This window comes from Rattus norvegicus, chromosome 1 (assembly GCF_021556685.1).
Source record: "Rattus norvegicus strain SHRSP/BbbUtx chromosome 1, alternate assembly SHRSP_T2T, whole genome shotgun sequence".
Classification (NCBI taxonomy): domain Eukaryota; kingdom Metazoa; phylum Chordata; class Mammalia; order Rodentia; family Muridae; genus Rattus; species Rattus norvegicus.
This window is the reverse complement of record NC_141534.1, coordinates 211,521,357-211,538,419: the sequence shown is the minus strand read 5'-3', so window position 1 is coordinate 211,538,419 and position 17,063 is coordinate 211,521,357. Positions and strand designations below refer to the sequence as shown.

The following is a 17,063-nucleotide window of genomic DNA, read 5'->3' as shown; positions in this document are numbered from 1 at the left end:
GGGCGTCGCGGTGTCACGTTACCGCCCGCAGAGCTCTTTAACTCGAGCCCCGCCCCTTGTCCCGCGCAGCCCGCTCGCCGCGCGGCCGCCAATCAGAGCACGCCCCTCGCCCGCCCCGCCCGGCCCCGGGGGTGTGTGCGCTCGGCCAATGAGCGCGGCGCGGGGGCCGGGCCTCTGTGGGCGGGGCGGGGTGCGCCCTCCAATCGCAGCGGTGTTGTTGAAACTGAAAATACTACATTATGCTAATCGTGAGGAGGCCCGCGCGCGCGGGGGTGGGGCCAGCGCGTATAAAGGGGCGCAGCGGTCTGGGCGTTCCACAGGCCGAGTGCGCTGTGCTCGAGGGGTGCCGGCTAGGCCCGACTGAGAGCAAGCGAACAGGCAGGCAAGCTCCGAGGGGGCGCGGCCCAAGCTGGACAGGACAAACGATCGAGACGCAGGAGCCGTCCATCACCAATTAGCCAGGTAGCCGCCGCGTCCCTAGGCTGAGGTGGACGCGGGCTGTGCAAGGGGTCTCACCCACGCCCAGCCTCCGCCCTCCTCCTCTCCCCTCTTCCTTCTCCTCCCGTTCCCTTCTTTCTCGCTGCCCGCGTTTGCACAGCCTTCGACCATGGGCATGTCCGACGTGTACCTCCGCAGCAGAACAGCGATGGAACGCTTGGCCTCCAGCGACACCTTCCCAGTGATAGCGCGCAGCAGCGCCTGCCGCAGCCTCTTCGGGCCTGTAGACCACGAGGAGCTGGGCCGCGAGCTGCGGATGCGCCTGGCGGAGCTGAACGCCGAGGACCAGAACCGCTGGGACTTCAACTTCCAGCAGGATGTGCCTCTTCGAGGCCCTGGTCGTCTGCAGTGGATGGAGGTGGACAGCGAGTCTGTGCCCGCCTTCTACCGCGAGACGGTGCAGGTGGGGCGCTGTCGCCTGCAGCTGGGGCCCCGGCCACCTCCGGTGGCTGTGGCTGTCATCCCGCGTTCTGGGCCGCCGGCTGGCGAGGGCCCCGACGGCCTAGAGGAGGCGCCTGAGCAGCCGCCCAGCGCCCCAGCCTCGGCCGTGGTCGCGGAGCCCACCCCACCCGCGACCCCGGCCCCGGCCTCAGATCTGACCTCAGACCCGATTCCGGACGTGACCCCGGTCGCGACCTCGGACTCGACTCCAGACCCGATCCCAGACGTGGCGACTCAGGACGGCGAGGAACAGGTCCCTGAGCAGGTCTCTGAGCAGGTCTCTGAGCAGGGCGAGGAGTCGGGTGCTGAGCCGGGTGATGAGCTGGGAGCTGAGCCGGTCTCTGAGCAGGGCAAGCAGCAGGGCGCGGAGCCGGTCGAGGAGAAGGACGAGGAGCCGGTGGAGGAGCAGGGCGCAGAGCCGGTCGAGGAGAAGGACGAGGAGCCAGTCGAGGGGCAGAACGGGGAGCTGGTCGAGGAGCAGGACGAGAATCAGGAGCTGAAGGACCAGCCTCTCTCGGGGATTCCAGGACGTCCTGCAGCCGGGACTGCTGCGGCCAATGCGAACGGTGCGATCAAGAAGCTGTCGGGGCCTCTCATCTCTGGTGAGCCCCGCACGGCCCCGCCCCGGCCCGGCCTCGCTTTGTCCGGCCGGCCGGGCTCTCCCTCGCCCTCGGGGGCCTCGCCCGGTCCCCGCCTCCTCCCGTGGCATTAAAGGGCCCGCGGCGCTTAGGGCGCGGTTGCGCCCGCACCCCTTTCCTACTGGTAGGGGTGCAGCTTCAAGGCTCCCGAGCGTGCAGTGGGAGGGCGAGCCTGGCCGCGACCCACTCGGATCGCGGTCTTTGGCTCGGGCCGCGGGAGCCCCTTAGGGAGCCGTGTGTGCGGCATGGAGGGGGTTAAGTGCGGCGGCAGCCCCGGGGGGCTTGGCCGCGGGACAAGGGGAAATGCTTACACAGCACATTGCGCGGCGACGTAAACAAAGCTGACCCGCCGCGGACCTCGGCGCGGGCGGGGATGGCGCCCCCACCCCGGCCCCGCGCCCTGCGCACTCCGCGGGTCCCCTCGCTGGTCTCCGGGACGGCCCCGCCCTGACCGGCGCGCGTTGTCGCCCGCAGACTTCTTCGCCAAGCGCAAGAGAACTGCGCAGGAGAACAAGGCGTCGAACGATGTCCCTGCAGGGTGTCCCTCTCCTAACGTGGCTCCTGGGGTGGGCGCGGTGGAGCAGACCCCGCGCAAACGTCTGCGATGAGTTAGGTGAGTCTGGCGTTCCCCCCGGGGGTCGCGGAGGGGCCGCTCCCGGGGGGTTCCCGTCATGCCTGCTCACCTGAGTCCCTCTCCCCGCAGTTTAGAGCCTAACGGCCAGAGAGAACTTGCTGGGCATCTGGGCAGCGGACGATGGAAGAACTCTGGGCTTCGGCTGGGACCTTTCATTCATGTAGCAGGAACCGGAGATGGCTGCGCAGAGCAGCCCACGGTTTTGTGGAAATCTGAAAACTGTGCAATGTATTGAGAACACTCTGTACCATGTGCAAGGAGTACGCTGGTCCCAAGGTGTAAAGCTTTAAATCATTTATGTAAAATGTTTAATCTCTACTCGCTCTCAGTGCAAAAAGATAAAAAGAAAAAAAGAGAGAGAAACTAGAAAATGTAGAACGAAGGAAAAAGACGAGAAAAAGGAAAAACATGTATATTTGTACAAAAAGTTAAAAATTATGCTAATTTAATGTTTGTATTTATCCATGCGTGGATCCCTCTGCCGCGCAACTGCTGGCTTATTGATTATTACCAAAGGCACTAGAAATCACCAGCTTCAGATTACCCACAAATGTAAATCTACTTTTGTATTAGACTCTAGAGGAATGGTTGTTGAGTAAAAGCCCCCACACATTCATCTTCAGTTAGCTGACAGTGTCCTCCACATTATTAGATTGCTCTTAAACTTGGTGACCAGACTGTCGAAAAATGGTTCCTGTACTGCCCATACCAACTGCCCAGGGCTCCTCGTCCGCCAGGTTCTAAATAAAGAGGCCCAACAAAAATCACACTCGAAGTCTTGTTCTTTTACACGTTTGTGGCTCAGAGCTGAGGCAAATGAATATGGTGGGTGGGTGGGGTCTGGAGCAAGAGGGGAGTCAGCCGAACATCATTTGACATCACCATCACTTGACAGAGTGTTGTCTGCTTACAAGGAAGGGGAACAACTTTCACAGGACCTACTGACCTGCTTCTCAGGAGTTTGGGAAACAAGTGTCTGTCCCTAATAGACACTCTGTTTTGTCTAACTCCAGCCGGACCCTGATGGGCACTTGCAGGGCTTAGAACAATGTAAGCTCCCACATACCATAGAAGTTCTCCGTGCCAAATACAGTGGAGCCCTGAAAGTCCAGGACCCCTAGGTCCACAAATCAGAGCTTCCCCAAGAACAGGCAGCATGATAGTTTGGTAGGGAGTGGGAAGGGGGTGATGAACAGATACTGGGGGAGAACACAGGGTGAGATGGACTGGGGGTGGGTCCTGACCTAGCTTCTGTGTGAGAATTCAAAGCTGTGGCCCCCACATCCCCATGCCCTGTTTCCTGCTGGTCCACTGGATCCAAAGAGACCCCTTTTTAGTTCAAAACGGGAAGGGTTCTTTACATACCTGCCTATAAAGTGATGGCTTTCAAAGGAGAAGGTATGACATAAAACAGATTGTCCCATGAAGCCCTTACAAAGTTTTGTGGGCCAGGAGAGAACTCACGGACATTATCAGGCTGTATAAGGCTGGACCAAGATTTTACAGATGTGTGGGGGGCATATGATTAACTAAGCCTTCCCTGAGTACCTTAGAGGCCTAGTGTGGTCAGGCTTTGAGAAATGCTCCCACCCCATTGAGAGGGCAGACCTCAAGGAGGGCAGGTCCTGCTGCCTGCAGCAGCCCTCACTTGTTGGTAGCCCAGGAATTAGAATCTAGCAAGGAAAGCTACTTATTGTATGAGCCCATGGGGGCGGGGGAAACTTCCAGCATTCACCTGTGTGCTAGAGCAGCCCTTTCCTTTGTGTCTTGAGGGTGGCCATGGTACTTGAGGTGCTGGACAGCAGAGGCACGAGTTAGGTCCTAACTGTTAGGAGAATACTGGGCCAGAAGCCTGGCAGTTAGTCATGGGGTCTCAAGGACCGCAATGAGCTTTGTGACATATACACACAGTGCAGAGAGGCCTCTGTGCGCAAGTCAGTCAGGCCTCTGTTCTCTGCCATGATTCTTACAAACACTAAACCTAGGGCCCACCTGTAACCCCACATTCTGTGTTGCTTTGGGGGTTCCTCAGCAGCATCCAGGGCTGTGTGAGGACACAGAGGCCATTTTGAGGGTGTGGCAGGGTCTGCAGCAGATACTTAAGATCCCTGATCTAGGAAGCAACATGACACACTTGACTCTGAGTCTATGTGGCCCCAGCCAGGTCTGTTTGACCTTGGGAACAGGTTTCTCTGTATGAGCTGGGGGAATATTTGGTGTCCTATGGCTGTTGCCTTAGGCATGGAGGATGTTGGGTGGTACTGCCCTGTCCTGAGCCCAAGACAGAGGGGTGGTTGGTAGGACTGTGGTACTAACCATTCAAGTGGTAATGACTCATGATGGTGGGTAGGAGGTCACACTGGGAAGGATCTAGATGGGGGTTATCCAGGACTCCTCAATAGAACAGACTGGGCCATGAAGGAGGAAAGGGAAGAAGGGTGTGCAGGAGCAGAGAAAAAGGAGAAAGGGAGGCCATGGGGGGGCTGTCAGGCTCTCAGGGGCTGCCTGGAGTCTTGGTAGGACATGGTTCCCATCATATGGGCTCCGCTATTGAGGGTGAGTGTGCCCTTTGGGGTGTGACTGATGGGCCACTTTTGTCCCTTGGCCTCCTGAGTCTGATTGACAGGCTACAGGTTGGATTTTGTGCAAGGCAGTGGCGAATGAAAGCAAAGGGCTTCAGTGCAGGCGGAGAGCAGGGAAGCCAGCAAGAAGGTGGGTATAACAGGAGGGTGCTGTGCTACAGAGGTTAGGTGGCTAATATTCCAGAGGAACGGGGATGCCAGAGAACACAGAAGACGAAAGCTGCAGTCCCAGGCTCCCTAAGACCTTCTGTGTTGGAAGCAAATATAAAACCCAGTGAACCACAGTACACAAGACCAGTGTTGGAGACAGCCAAGCAACACCCAAGCTTTGCTTAAAACAGGGCACAGCAGGCTTCCCAGCAGCTTGCGCATGCTGACTGAACATGCTCGATGGGACTGGCAGAGGAAACGTGCGGTGCCTACGCCCTGAGGCCCTGGGGTATTTATTACTGGGGCTAGAGTAGAGGCAAGACTTTTAGGACTGCTGTGAGGTGTATTAAACTGGAAGGCCTGAGGTTTCTAGAGTTGATGTGAAGAATGGGTGTGGGATCAGGTTGTCAGCAGGAAGGGGAAAGGGCCAAGCTCCCTGCTTTGAGATGTAAGTCACTGCCCTGACTTCTCCTCTCAGACAGGCCTCGAGAACCTCAGAGCAGATTCATTATCTCAACAGCCCTCACCTATGGTGAGGTATGAGCACCCATTTCACAGATGTGTGGACTGAGGCTTTGAGATACCACTGCTGGTTAGGCACAGGAGAGAACGGACCAGTGCATAGCCTGGCTGCTCTCCAGGGTCAACAGTACTGATCTGGGCTTCTGCTTTTTTGTTTTCGTCATCAGTGAAAGTTCACAATTTACATGCAGGCTCACTTTTGATGGGTTGTCCCATCTTCTGGTTTAGACAAATGCATGATACCCTGTGTTCACCGTACGATTAAAAAGTGGACTCCATCTGCCCTCTGCCTCCATCCCCCAGCAATCCTGATCTTTTTGGCCCTCATAGTTTTGCCTTTGCAAAATGACTGTGTGCACCCTTTTTAGATTAGCTGTGTGCATTCAAAGGCTCCCCATGGCTTTTCCATGGCTTCCCCTTCTTTTTAGCACACGATTATTGTAGCTGTAGGGTGCTCCACACTAGCTTGTCCCACCTCCCTCTGAAGGCCATCACGGCTGCTTTCGGTTCAGGGAAGTTTGACTCAAGTCCCTGTAAATATCTGTACACATCCAATTTTTCAGTTCCTTTGGACGAATACTAAGGAGCTCAGTTGATGTGACTCCGTGGAAGGAGCCTGTTTGGTTTTGAGAGAAAGCACCAAGCTGCCCCCCACCCCAAGAGGGGCTACAGTCTTCCGATCCCAACAAGTGAGTGCCTGTTGGGGACTGGTTTCCAGGTTTCTATTTGTACCATATCTACCACCAGTCCAGGTGAACCAGAGAATAGGAACTGGAAGTCAAAATGGCTCGGCAAGTGGTGGTACCTGATGCCAAAACTGATGGCCTGGGTTTGGTTCCTGGGACCCAGGTGATGAAAAGCGAAAACCAACTCCCACAAGTTGTACTATGTGTACCCTATGTGCGCGTGCGTGCACACACACACACACACACACACACACACACACACAAATAAATAATGTAATAAAAATAAGAAAAGAAAGAAAATCTGTACTGGGGATGTGATTTAGCTGTCAGAGAGCTTTTGAGGCTGTCCTACGCCAAAAATGACTCTCCAAAACAAAAACCTCCAATTAAAAAAGAAACCCTTGATTTAATCTATAGCACAAAAAGAAAATGGAAAGTCAAACCTAGAATCAGGTGTGTATGACTCATGTCCAGTGCCTCCAGAGCTCCAGGTCAGCCCGAGTTGCAAGTGGGAACTCTATCTCAAAAGAAAAATAACTAAAAAAGAAAGGACAGAAACCTACTTCTAGCTTGCATATGACCAAGACAGAGTACAATTAAAAATTGACACTGAGAGTTGAGGCTTTATCTCCGTTCATTGGCTTCTTTGACCTGGCCTAGAGTGAAGAATCAGAGCTGTGGTTAATCCTCCAACTGGCTTTGAGGTCATTACCAGGATATCTGCTGCCCTTCCCCGCAGGGGCGTCTACCTCTCTGGTAGTCTATCAGACCTTCACATGCGACTCTTGCTGCCTAGTGATATATGACTGTTCTATGTTGCTTCTAAAATGTTCTGCCATTTTGTCTCTGTGTTGGGACTATCAAAATCTGAGACTGGCTGCTCCTTCCCAGAAGACAGAGCAGAGAGAGTTCAGCCACAGTCCGCTAGTCTGGCTGTCATGGAGAGTGAGAAATGTTCCTTGCTTTCTGTCAGTCATTGAGGGTGTGGGGCATGCTTGGTGTGCAGCATAGTGAAAACCAAGTTGACAGATACATTTCCCAGCTCACTGTCTACAATTGGGACAACAGGAACCTGGTGGCACTGTCTGGCAATCTGGAGACTTGGTGCTATGTTTTGTATAGTGTTTGAGAATACCCACCAAGGGCTCATGGGATGGAAGCTCTGTCCCCAAGATTTTGGTGTGAAGAGGTGGAGGAGATAGTTGGAGGTCCTTAGTAAATGGAGAGTGGAACCTTGGAAAGGTTAGTGGGATCCTCAGTCATTGTCTGGCTTCGCATTTTGTAATGTGATTTCTTCCTCTCCCAGGTACCTACCATGAAGCTCTCAACAGAAACTAGCAGGTCCTGGTATTGTATTGTCTCCTAAAACCTATGGAACTCTGAGCTAAACAAATCTTTTTCATTTGATAAAGTATCCAGTTTCATATAATATGTTATAGTAAAAAGATATGAACTAATACAAGGGGAAATGTGTCCAGAAATGATTCACAGACTCTTGAGAGTCAGAGACAGTTTCTACCAATACCAAATCCAGCTGTAGAGATACTGACTATCTTGGGATGTGTGATGTAGATTAGCCCGGGAGTACAAAGGAGAAGTGGCCTCCCGGCCAGTCTTATAGACTTGGGGAGAAATGCTTTGATCTTTACTGCCCTTAGAAGCTCTGGAAATGATCTTCCTCCTTTGTCCATATGGCTTCGGCACTATCAATTCCCATGCTGCCCAGCTCTCGCCACGACTACTTCTGCATCATGCAACATTACCAGCACAGAGTCAGGTGTGGGTCACAACTGGTCTCCTCTCTTCCACAGCTAACAACTGTCCCAAGTCTTTTGTCAAGTCAAGAACCAGTCGGTACTGTACAGTTGAGACGGTGCTTGTGGTTATGAGTTGGGAGTCTGGGGAGAAATGGGGGAGCAGCGTGGCTGTGCTTCATGGAGCAAGAGTGTAGAAAGTGCCAGAGGTTGAGATGAACATCCAACACAACTCATCCCCTGCCTCATCCAGTACGAAACTGCCACCCCCCTTCCCCACTTAGTCTTGTCCTCAGGCCTGTGGATGCCAGAGGCCATGTGCTAGTGTTTGGGAGGGGTGTCCCAGACAGAAGCGGAGCAACCTCTCAGCCTGACCCTGGAAGTGGCATCTTGTTACCCCTGCTGCATGTGATTCTCAACACAGAGCCCTTCAGATTCAAGAAACAGGAGGTAGAGTTTGCTTCTCGGGGGCAAGAGGGACAGAGAATTTACAGCCATCATGGCAGAGCAGTTCTTAGTGTGGAGTCGACTTCACAGCATAAGGTAGTTGTCATCTCACTTTTCACACAAAAGCAGTTCCCTCCCTTAGAGCCAAAATACTCAGCAGTAAAAAAATAAATAAATAAAAAACTTCTTAATGAGTTCAGTGCACTTTTAGAGAAGGGCAATATAAGTAATGGGAGGTGGACATGATATATGGTATGTCATATATCATATCTATATGTATCATGAAAATTTCAAAAACATAAATTAGGGTCAGGAATGGTTTCATGGTTAATGTGTTTGTCACACAAACACAGACAGGAGGACTTCAGATCTTCAGAGCCCATGCAAATGCCAGGTGGGCATGGGGACCTGCCTCTAGCCCCAGAACTTAGAAGACAGACAGGGGATCTCTGGAGTTCAGCCACATCACTCAGCTCTGGGTTCAACTGAGAGACTCTGCCTCTCCGCCTCAGTGAATAAGATGGAGAAAACCTGAAGACTCAAAGTCAACCCCAGGTCCAATGGACACACATGTGCACCCATGTGTATCCATACATTTGAACACACATGTATTCCACATACATATGAACAAGCACCGATGTATATTACATGTGTGCAATACATACATATATGTGCACACACACGTATGCACTCCATACATGAAAAAAAGTTAAAAGAAATAGGCTAAATTTAGAAAGCAGCAAGAGTCAACAATGAGTAGAGAACTCATGCAACATGTTATTATTATTTTTTTTTTCTGGTCCAGAGCTGAGGACCGAACCCAGGGCCTTGCGCTTGCTAGTCAAGCGCTCTACCACTGAGCTAAATCCCCAACCCGCATCATGCAACATGTTAAATACATACAGCTTTTAATGGAATCTAACCGTGATTCATAAAGAAAACAAAAAATATGATAAAATTGAAAAAATTCTTGGGTCTGGAGATGCTGCTCAGTCCGTTGAGCGCTTGCTTGGCATACAGGAAGCTGTGGATTCCATCCCCAGCACCGTATCAACAGCATGCCGGGACCCCAGCTCTCAGAGGCGGAGACAGGAGAATCCGAAGTTGAAAGTCATCTTTGTTATGTAGCATGTTGAAGGGCAGCCTGGCTATACAAGACCCTCTGTCCAAAAAGGAAAAACGATTGTCTGAAATTCCCAAATGGCTTTCTGCTTGCCACATCAGGAAAATGTGCATGGAGGCAGGAACCAAACAACTGTCCCCGCAGGTTGGCAAGGACACTGAATGCAGGAACCAGTGAGACAGCACCACCAAAAACTCAGCCAGGGCACTCACTCACTGTCAGCTTTCTGTTTTTGTTCCTGTGTTGTGTGCGTATGTGTGTGTACATGATACATATGAGTGTGTATGTGCCCTATCATACAGTGCTTGTATGTATTTGCACACACATCTAATTTCTGTTTTTAAATCTGATTTTATGTTTACTTATTCTATTAGTATTTCATTGTGGGGCGTGTATGTGTGCGTGTACTCACACATGAAGAGGTCAGAGAACAACTTGTGAGAGTTGGCTCTATCTTTCCATCATGTGGGCCTGGAGAATTGGACTCAGGTCTTCATGCTTAGTGACAGCTGCCTTTATCGGTGAACCTTGAATCTCTTGGGCCCTGCATTTATGAGTGGATGTATGTGTGTATATAGGAGCACGTGTGTCTGTTTCTGTGTGGAGATCAGAGGACAACTTGGAGGAGTCAGTTCTCTCCTTCCCTGGTGGGGGTCCCGGGATGGAACTCGGGTTTTAAAGTTTGGCATCAGCACCATCTGGGCCTTAATGTTTCTTTTTCAGTAACTTTGTATCTGATCTTGAATTTTCTTAGCAACTTGTAACAGTATTGCTTACGCTTCCTGACCGATTCTTAGGGAAGTTTGAAAACAGGGCGGGTAATAAGTAGTCTAAGAACAAAATAACAGTGAGCTCCCCTCTGCCTCTCAACAGTGGTTACATTTTACTCATCTCAAACTTCTGTTTCCATCTCCGTTTTTGTTTTTTCTGCAGTAAGGTGAGCAAACCCCTGCCTCTTGCATGTGCTCAGTGGATTTAGGCACTCAACTGGCTTTGTCCAGCAAGTGAGTCCTCGTCTCCACTTTCAGGGGCCTTCATCAGCATCGCCCAATCCAGGATCCTTCAGTGGTGCCTGTCTGACACTGTTCTCTGTAAGGCCCTGGGCCAAGTCTTAGGAGATGCTGGGTAATTTTGTAGTCAATACACTGTGTATCCACTGTCCTACTTTCTTGTCGGGTGGCTCCCTACTAGGGGAGGGCATCCCATGTATGCTTGCCCTGAGCTTTGGAGTCATTGATCCATCTTCGGTGACCAATAGGAACTAAAGGGGAGTAGCTCACAGGGATGTTAATGGTGGAAGGAGTCTGGCAAACTGAGGATCTCATCAACTGAGAGACACACCGGGTTCCTCAGCTGTCACGAGCGCCCCTCGGGACTGTAATGGTTTGTATGCAGTTAGAACTCATTTTTTTTTTTTTTCTTAGCTAAGCATGGTGGCACAGGCCAAGAGGTGGAGAAAGGAGGATCAGAAATTCAAGGTCATTCTCTACTACCTAGTGAATTCAAAGCTAGGCTGGACTACATCAGACTCTGCCTCAACATAAACAAACAAATGTATGCAAAAATTGGAAAAAATAACCTTTTATTCTTTCCATTGAAACCCCTACTTTAATTTCCCAGGGAGCTGTCCCAGGGGCACATTGACAATCCTAGGGATGGTGGGGAGGGGGTGGCTTATGGCTGGGTGATCAGAGAAGGTTAAGCTTCTTGGTCAGTGTCTATGTCCACAGGGTTTGTAGCTGTTCAGCTCACATTGGCTGTGGTGGGTCCAGCCTGGATCTGGGCAGCAGGAGGCTGTATTCATGCTGGGCTCTTCCTGTTCTGTGTTTCCTCTCCTTGCCACAGTCTGACTCCCATTGCCTCCCCATGGGTCTGGCTTCTGGATCATGAAAAAGGCAAACAAGTCTGTCTCCCCCTGTGGGCCTGTTTCCCCTTTTTTGGTGAGGAGCATAGGATGCAGAGTGCAGTATCAATGTCCTCAGGGTCTATTAAACTTACTCTGGTCTTCACGTAGTCTCCCCAGAAGCTCTCATCTGTAAAGAGCCCAAGGCTCCTGTAATGATAATCCCATACCCACCCTTGTCTGGTGTGAGGCCTGGCAGACATTTCATGGTCTGTGCAGGTAGAAGGGAGTCCCAGCCCTGTTCCCTAGTCTCTGGGGGGCTTTCATGTTCATGGTCTCATGGGGCTTTATCCTTTGGCCCTTTCACTTTCAGTCTTGGACCAAAGCCCAAGGTTTGGATGAGAAAGCCTTAACCTTTAAGATGTAGTGAATACAGACCTGAGAGGACAGGGTGAAGATGCCTGATACTCATGGCTGTGCCGAGAGGTGCCTGTGTCCAGGAGGCCTGTGTGATAGTATTGAGCACTAAGACTTGGGAGAGCTGACTCCATCATGAAGTCTCCAGCACCCTCATTTCCCTTGCACTAGCCACCATCTTGGAAGTAGATAGTCGCCAACCTACAGGTGCCTTGTCCTGGATGTGCAAGCTATTCGGGAGTCAGAAATACGTTTGACTTTTCAAATACAGCACAGTGTCAATTGTTTTGTCATAGTGCACAGGGTAGCTGAGGAAATAGCTTAGTGGTAGAGCACTTACTTAGCATGTGCAAGGCTCTAAGTTCAAACCCCGTTATCACCTAAAAAGAAGAGTCATAGTTCATAGGGATGTGATGCCCAGGAACAGGCAGTGCCCAGTTCCTGGTTCCTGGCGAGAGGTCTGTACCCTCTGTCTTCCCGTTTACAGCTGAACCTTTTTCTTTTGTTTATGGTATCCCAAAAGGTCAGGGAATCGGGGCTTTGCCTTTTTTACATTCCTGGGTTACATCACGCAGTTCGGGAGCTGCCCTTAGATGTTCACATTGGTTTTGATGGTGCTCTGCTTCAACCCAGAGTCCAGCTAATAAATGAGGAGGGAGGAGGGATGAAGAGAAGAGAAGCTGAGATAGAGCTCAGTGGTAGAGCACTTACTTAGCATGTGCAGAGTCCCTGGGTTCTGTTCCCAGCATCAAAAGAAAAAGACAGAAGACAGGAGGAGGAGGAGGAAGAAGAGGAAGAAGAAAAGGAGGAGGAGGAAGAAAAGGAGGAGGAGGAAGAAAAGGAGGAGGAGGAGGAGAAGAAGGCTGGGGTAGGGGGAGGAAGTAAGTGTTCTGTGGATCCAGGCACTGTTGTCAAGCCTGACCACCTGACTACCCTGGGGCCCCACATGGTAAAAGGAGAGACCTGACTCCTGCAAGCTGTCCTCTCTGGCTTCTACACATGCATGCATTAGTGCATACCCCACACACTAAATAGAAACATAATACAAAGCCTTTCCTTCTTTAAGAGGAAGAAGGAAACAGGGAAGAAAGAGAGAGGGGGAAAAGTTGAATTGCCTCAGGTGGTTATTTATCTTTTCCCCCCTCAGTTCAGGGGTTCCTTGCCCTTTTATAGCTGTGTTCTTCTAAGGTTGGTGGAGCCAGGCTTGAGTAGGTATTCCCCGATCCTGCCCTCATCCAACCCACTACCCTGCATGGCTCCGCCCTTCAAAGGCTTTGAACCGAACTAAGCTGGGCTCTTGTGATGTTGAGGACGTCAGGCCCGCCCGCCCCCATCAGTCTGGGTGAAGTGGCGGAATGGGCAGAAATGGCCCTCTGAGGGGGGATAACTTTGGAAAATGAATAATTGAGATGTCGAGAGACCTCAGGGGAGGGAGGGGGGCTTGTATGGAGCAGGCTGCCTTTGCCTTAGATAGGACCATCTCTCCCAGGGAATCACTGGAAGAAAGGATGGGAAGGCAGATACCCATTGCACACAGAGGACTGAGCCCTTTTAAACTGGCTCCTGGGTGGGGTGTCAAGGAGACCAGCCACACAGCCATGACAGGCAGCCACAGCAAGTGTCCCGAGTTAGAGTCACTGGAGGTTAGAAATGGCCAAGCAGGAAATGAGATGCAACTTATAAAAGACATCAAAGGAAATGGAAAAAATTCTTCTAATATGCGAGGGAGGCAAAGGTGGGGGAGGAATGCTGGCCTTTTAATAGGGCATGGGGGGAGGACAGAGATGACCCCAGAGTGTCAGAAATAGGCACGCCTTCGATCCTAGACACCTGTGTGTGTGGGTGTTACACATAACCCTGTCCCATCAAGAGACCTGCTGTGGCCCTGCTCCTATGCCAACTCCTCTAGCCTCCAGGATGTGGCCTGTGTGGTTGTTCAGTGGGGTACACGCAGGCAGCCAGCTTGGGGCTGGTGCTGGCAAGGACCTGGGGACTGAACACATGCCTTTTCCTGGAAGAAAGTCCTAGTAGGTGTGTGCCAATGCCTGAAGAGTCCAAAGGGAGTGGGGCTGCCAAGTCCTGCTCTCATTGAACAGAGATGGAGTGTCCAACAGAAAGGGTGCTTCTGTTGAGGGAGGATGGTGGCCGTCCTTGGATGCAGCCAGGGGTCTCAGCCTCCCTCTGCTCAAATCTGGCCCCTCTTGTCCCTTGTGTCATGTGTTGTTAGCAATTTAAATGTGGCTCTTCTAGACACACACAGTGGCTAATGCCTCTGTAACCTCAGTACTTGAGATTAGGCAAGAGGACTGTTAAGAGTTGGAGGCTATCCTGGGCTATAGAACGAGTTCAAGGTCAACCTGGAATAGAGTGAAATCCAGTTTTATAGGGGAGACCATGCTGATGGTCTCAGTATTCAGGAGGTTGAGGCTGGGAGAATTTCCATGAGTTCTTGGCCAGCCTGGGCTACAGAGTAAGACCCTGCTTCAAAAAGGCAAAACCAACTTGAACCTAAACCAACCAAACAATAAATGGGCTCTTTCTAGCCTCACTCCTGCCCTTCCTGTGGCTTTCCTGGGGAGAAGCCTCTTCCATGAACCTGAGTGACCCGGAGGAAAAGTCAGAATGCCAGGGCCTTCTAGGTGGCATTTGCTACTTCCTGTCTACCTCAGCCATTGTGTCCCTTTCCAACAGGGAAGCAGGTGTATGGGGCAGTCCAAACTTCTTAAAACTCTCCCCTGCCCAATCAAAGCCCTCGGTTCCCCCACCCCCCAAGTGTGCTCTGTGGTGTGTGTGTATCAGAAAAGACTAGTCCCTCCCCCAGCAGGGTCCCTGGAGAGAACCACAGCCCTGGACTTGCTTTCCTTACTGTGAGGGGAAGTTGGTGCTGTTTGCATAGGAAAACTTCCCAGAAGCATTGAACTCATTCGAGCCTGCTCCACTTCCCCACTCAACGGACACAGGGAAATTAGTTGGAAGTGGACCCAGATCAGCAGGCAAGGCTTCAGCCGGTTTCCACCCGGAATAAGTAGTTAGAATTAATACTAATGGCGTGGGTCCTAGCTTAGCAAAATGAGGAGCGCAGCAAGACTGTTTTTCCCAGATGCTAGGGAAACAAGGAGACCCACACTTTTTCAAGCTCTCAACACCGTGAATGTTAGAATCTATAATAACTGGGGTTAAAAACTCAAGGTTCCGTTTCTGAGACTGCCTAGTTACACCCCAATTCTTATGGGTCATAAGTCTTCCGGCAGGGTCCCTCCAGTAGGAGGGACGGCTGCAGCCGGAGGCCACCCCAGGACAGAGGAGGCAGAGTAGGCCCCAGTGGCTCAGTTGGGGGTGCAGGCAGCTGCGCCCAGGCAGAAGGGCAGACGCGCGCCACGGTGGCCCGGATCGCTCTGCCGGGACCGACGACCGAGCCTCCCCCTCCCGGCCGAGGCAGCGCTCGGCCCGCCGGTCCTCGGGGAGGGGCGGGAAGGCAGCTGGACCCGGCGGCGATTTATGGGCCTTTCAGGCGAGCAGGTGCCTCCTCGGGCCGCTCATTGTCTCACGGGCTTCACAATGGGGCTGCGGCAGCCGTAGAGCCTCCCCCGCCGCGTCTCGAGGCCTGCACGGGCGCCACGCCGGACCGGGGCGGCGCAGGAGTCCCGATTCCGTTCATCCATCCTTCCATCCCTGCAGCCATCCATCCGTCTTTCCACCCACATATCCACCAGTCCTTCCATTCGTCTACCCAACTACCCATCCATCCATGCCCTCCCCGCACCCATGCACGCATGCATCCTCCGCACAGCCGCTCTGCACTCCCAGCGTCCCAGCCCGCGTGCCGCCTGGCCCGGCTGGACTACGGGGACCCCGCGCCCCGACGGTACGCCCGCGGCTGCGGCGCCCGCTCCTCCTGCGCCGTCGGGCACCCGGGTCTCCGCCGGGCTGGCACGGCCAGCGCCGCCGCGTCCGGGTCGAACACACAGGGGCCCATTCTTCTGGGCTCCGCGCAACCATATGTCAAATCCGCGTCGACGCAGCAGCCCCCCGCTCATTCAGGCGCAGAACGTCCCGCAACAGCGAACAATCGCAACTCTGTTCGTGTCTATTATGGATGCGAACCGGGCGAGAAAAAAAAAATCATTTAACGCCAAGAGATAGCCAGCTAATTACCAACCATATGTGAGCCCGGATTCAAAGCCACGCGGAGTTCATTCTGAGTCCCGGCGACTTTATTAGGTATAGAAGACAGATGTCCCGACAGCCCACGCATCACAGAAAACCGTGTCAGGGAGTTTTTGAAACGAGGGGAGAGATCTTTAAACATTAAAGGCCCAGCCTGCTGATGGACTGGGACAGGGTCCTCTGGGACCAGGGCCCTGGGAATAGGATTTGGCCACCGGCTGTGCCAAAGTCTTGCCTGGCTGGCCCAGGGGAGGGCCCCTCCTTTCCCTTCGCTGTAGACTCAGGTGTTCCGGAGGAGGCCCCTTAAAATTTATGGTATCTATCAGGACTTTGGGTCTACCCTGTTGGGAGCTTAGACTTCCTTTCCCTTTCCTTTAAGGGAATTTTTAGTAAGGAGCTGTGTTGGTAGGATCTGGTTAAACTACCTAGACTGAGTTTGCCAAAGCCTAGCACACAATAAGTTTTTGCTTGGAGTGGAAGGAATGAGTGACTTGGTGAATGAATGAATGAGCCCTAATGTGGCAGCCTACCTAACTACAAAAACCCCTGGGAATGGGGGTGGCAGAGTGGGTACAATAGCAAGGAAAACACCCGTGCTTTCTTTACCAAGAAAATAATTAAATATTTGAATCAAAGGAAAAAGTCCGGACTTTACATCTGATCACAAGCCTCCAGTTCGGAGATGAATGGAAAAGGAGAAGCGAGCCAGTGAGCTGAGAGGAGAGTGGAGAGAGGAGAGAGGAGACTCAGACAGACGGATGGACAGAGAAAGACAGACTCACACACGGAGAAACAGAGAGATCTTCCTGTTTTTCATGCAATGTAATTACGTCTCAGCTCCCCCCCTTGTTATTCTTTTAAGCCAAATGTCTGAATAAAAGGATTATGCCCCCCCACCTGCGACTGACTGTGCCCCTGTGAACAGGCGGGGGCCTAGATTAACTGCGGCCCATGCCTTCTGAATTTTTTCTATGAAAATAAGTGAGGTCAGCTGCTACTCAATTGTCACAGAATATATATTTGAGAATTTAAATATTTGAATCAAAGGGAAAAGACCGGGCTTTACATCTATGACCAACCCGATCAGCATGTTCCCGGGATCCCTGTACAAAGGGAACAGTTCACTCCAAATGAATTGTCTCCTCCAGGAAGATTCTGCAG

General features: G+C 52.1%; 1 protein-coding gene across 14 annotated transcripts; it reads left to right on the top strand.

Moving 5' to 3' along the window:
* The first annotated feature begins 316 nt into the window (after positions 1-316).
* Positions 317-2,980, top strand: Cdkn1c (cyclin-dependent kinase inhibitor 1C). 14 transcript variants are annotated; one of them, XM_087616828.1, is made up of 4 exons: positions 317-462; positions 640-1,505; positions 2,052-2,190; positions 2,286-2,980. In XM_087616828.1, exons 2-3 carry the CDS (start codon positions 647-649, stop codon positions 2,183-2,185), a joined length of 993 nt encoding a protein of 330 aa, XP_087472954.1. In that variant the 5' UTR covers positions 317-462; positions 640-646; the 3' UTR covers positions 2,186-2,190; positions 2,286-2,980. The 14 variants fall into 14 exon arrangements, with proteins under 14 accessions (XP_087472954.1, XP_087472860.1, XP_087472785.1 ...); XM_087616734.1 differs by having other exon boundaries at positions 2,281-2,980; XM_087616659.1 differs by having other exon boundaries at positions 640-1,541.
* The last annotated feature ends 14,083 nt before the right edge of the window (positions 2,981-17,063 follow it).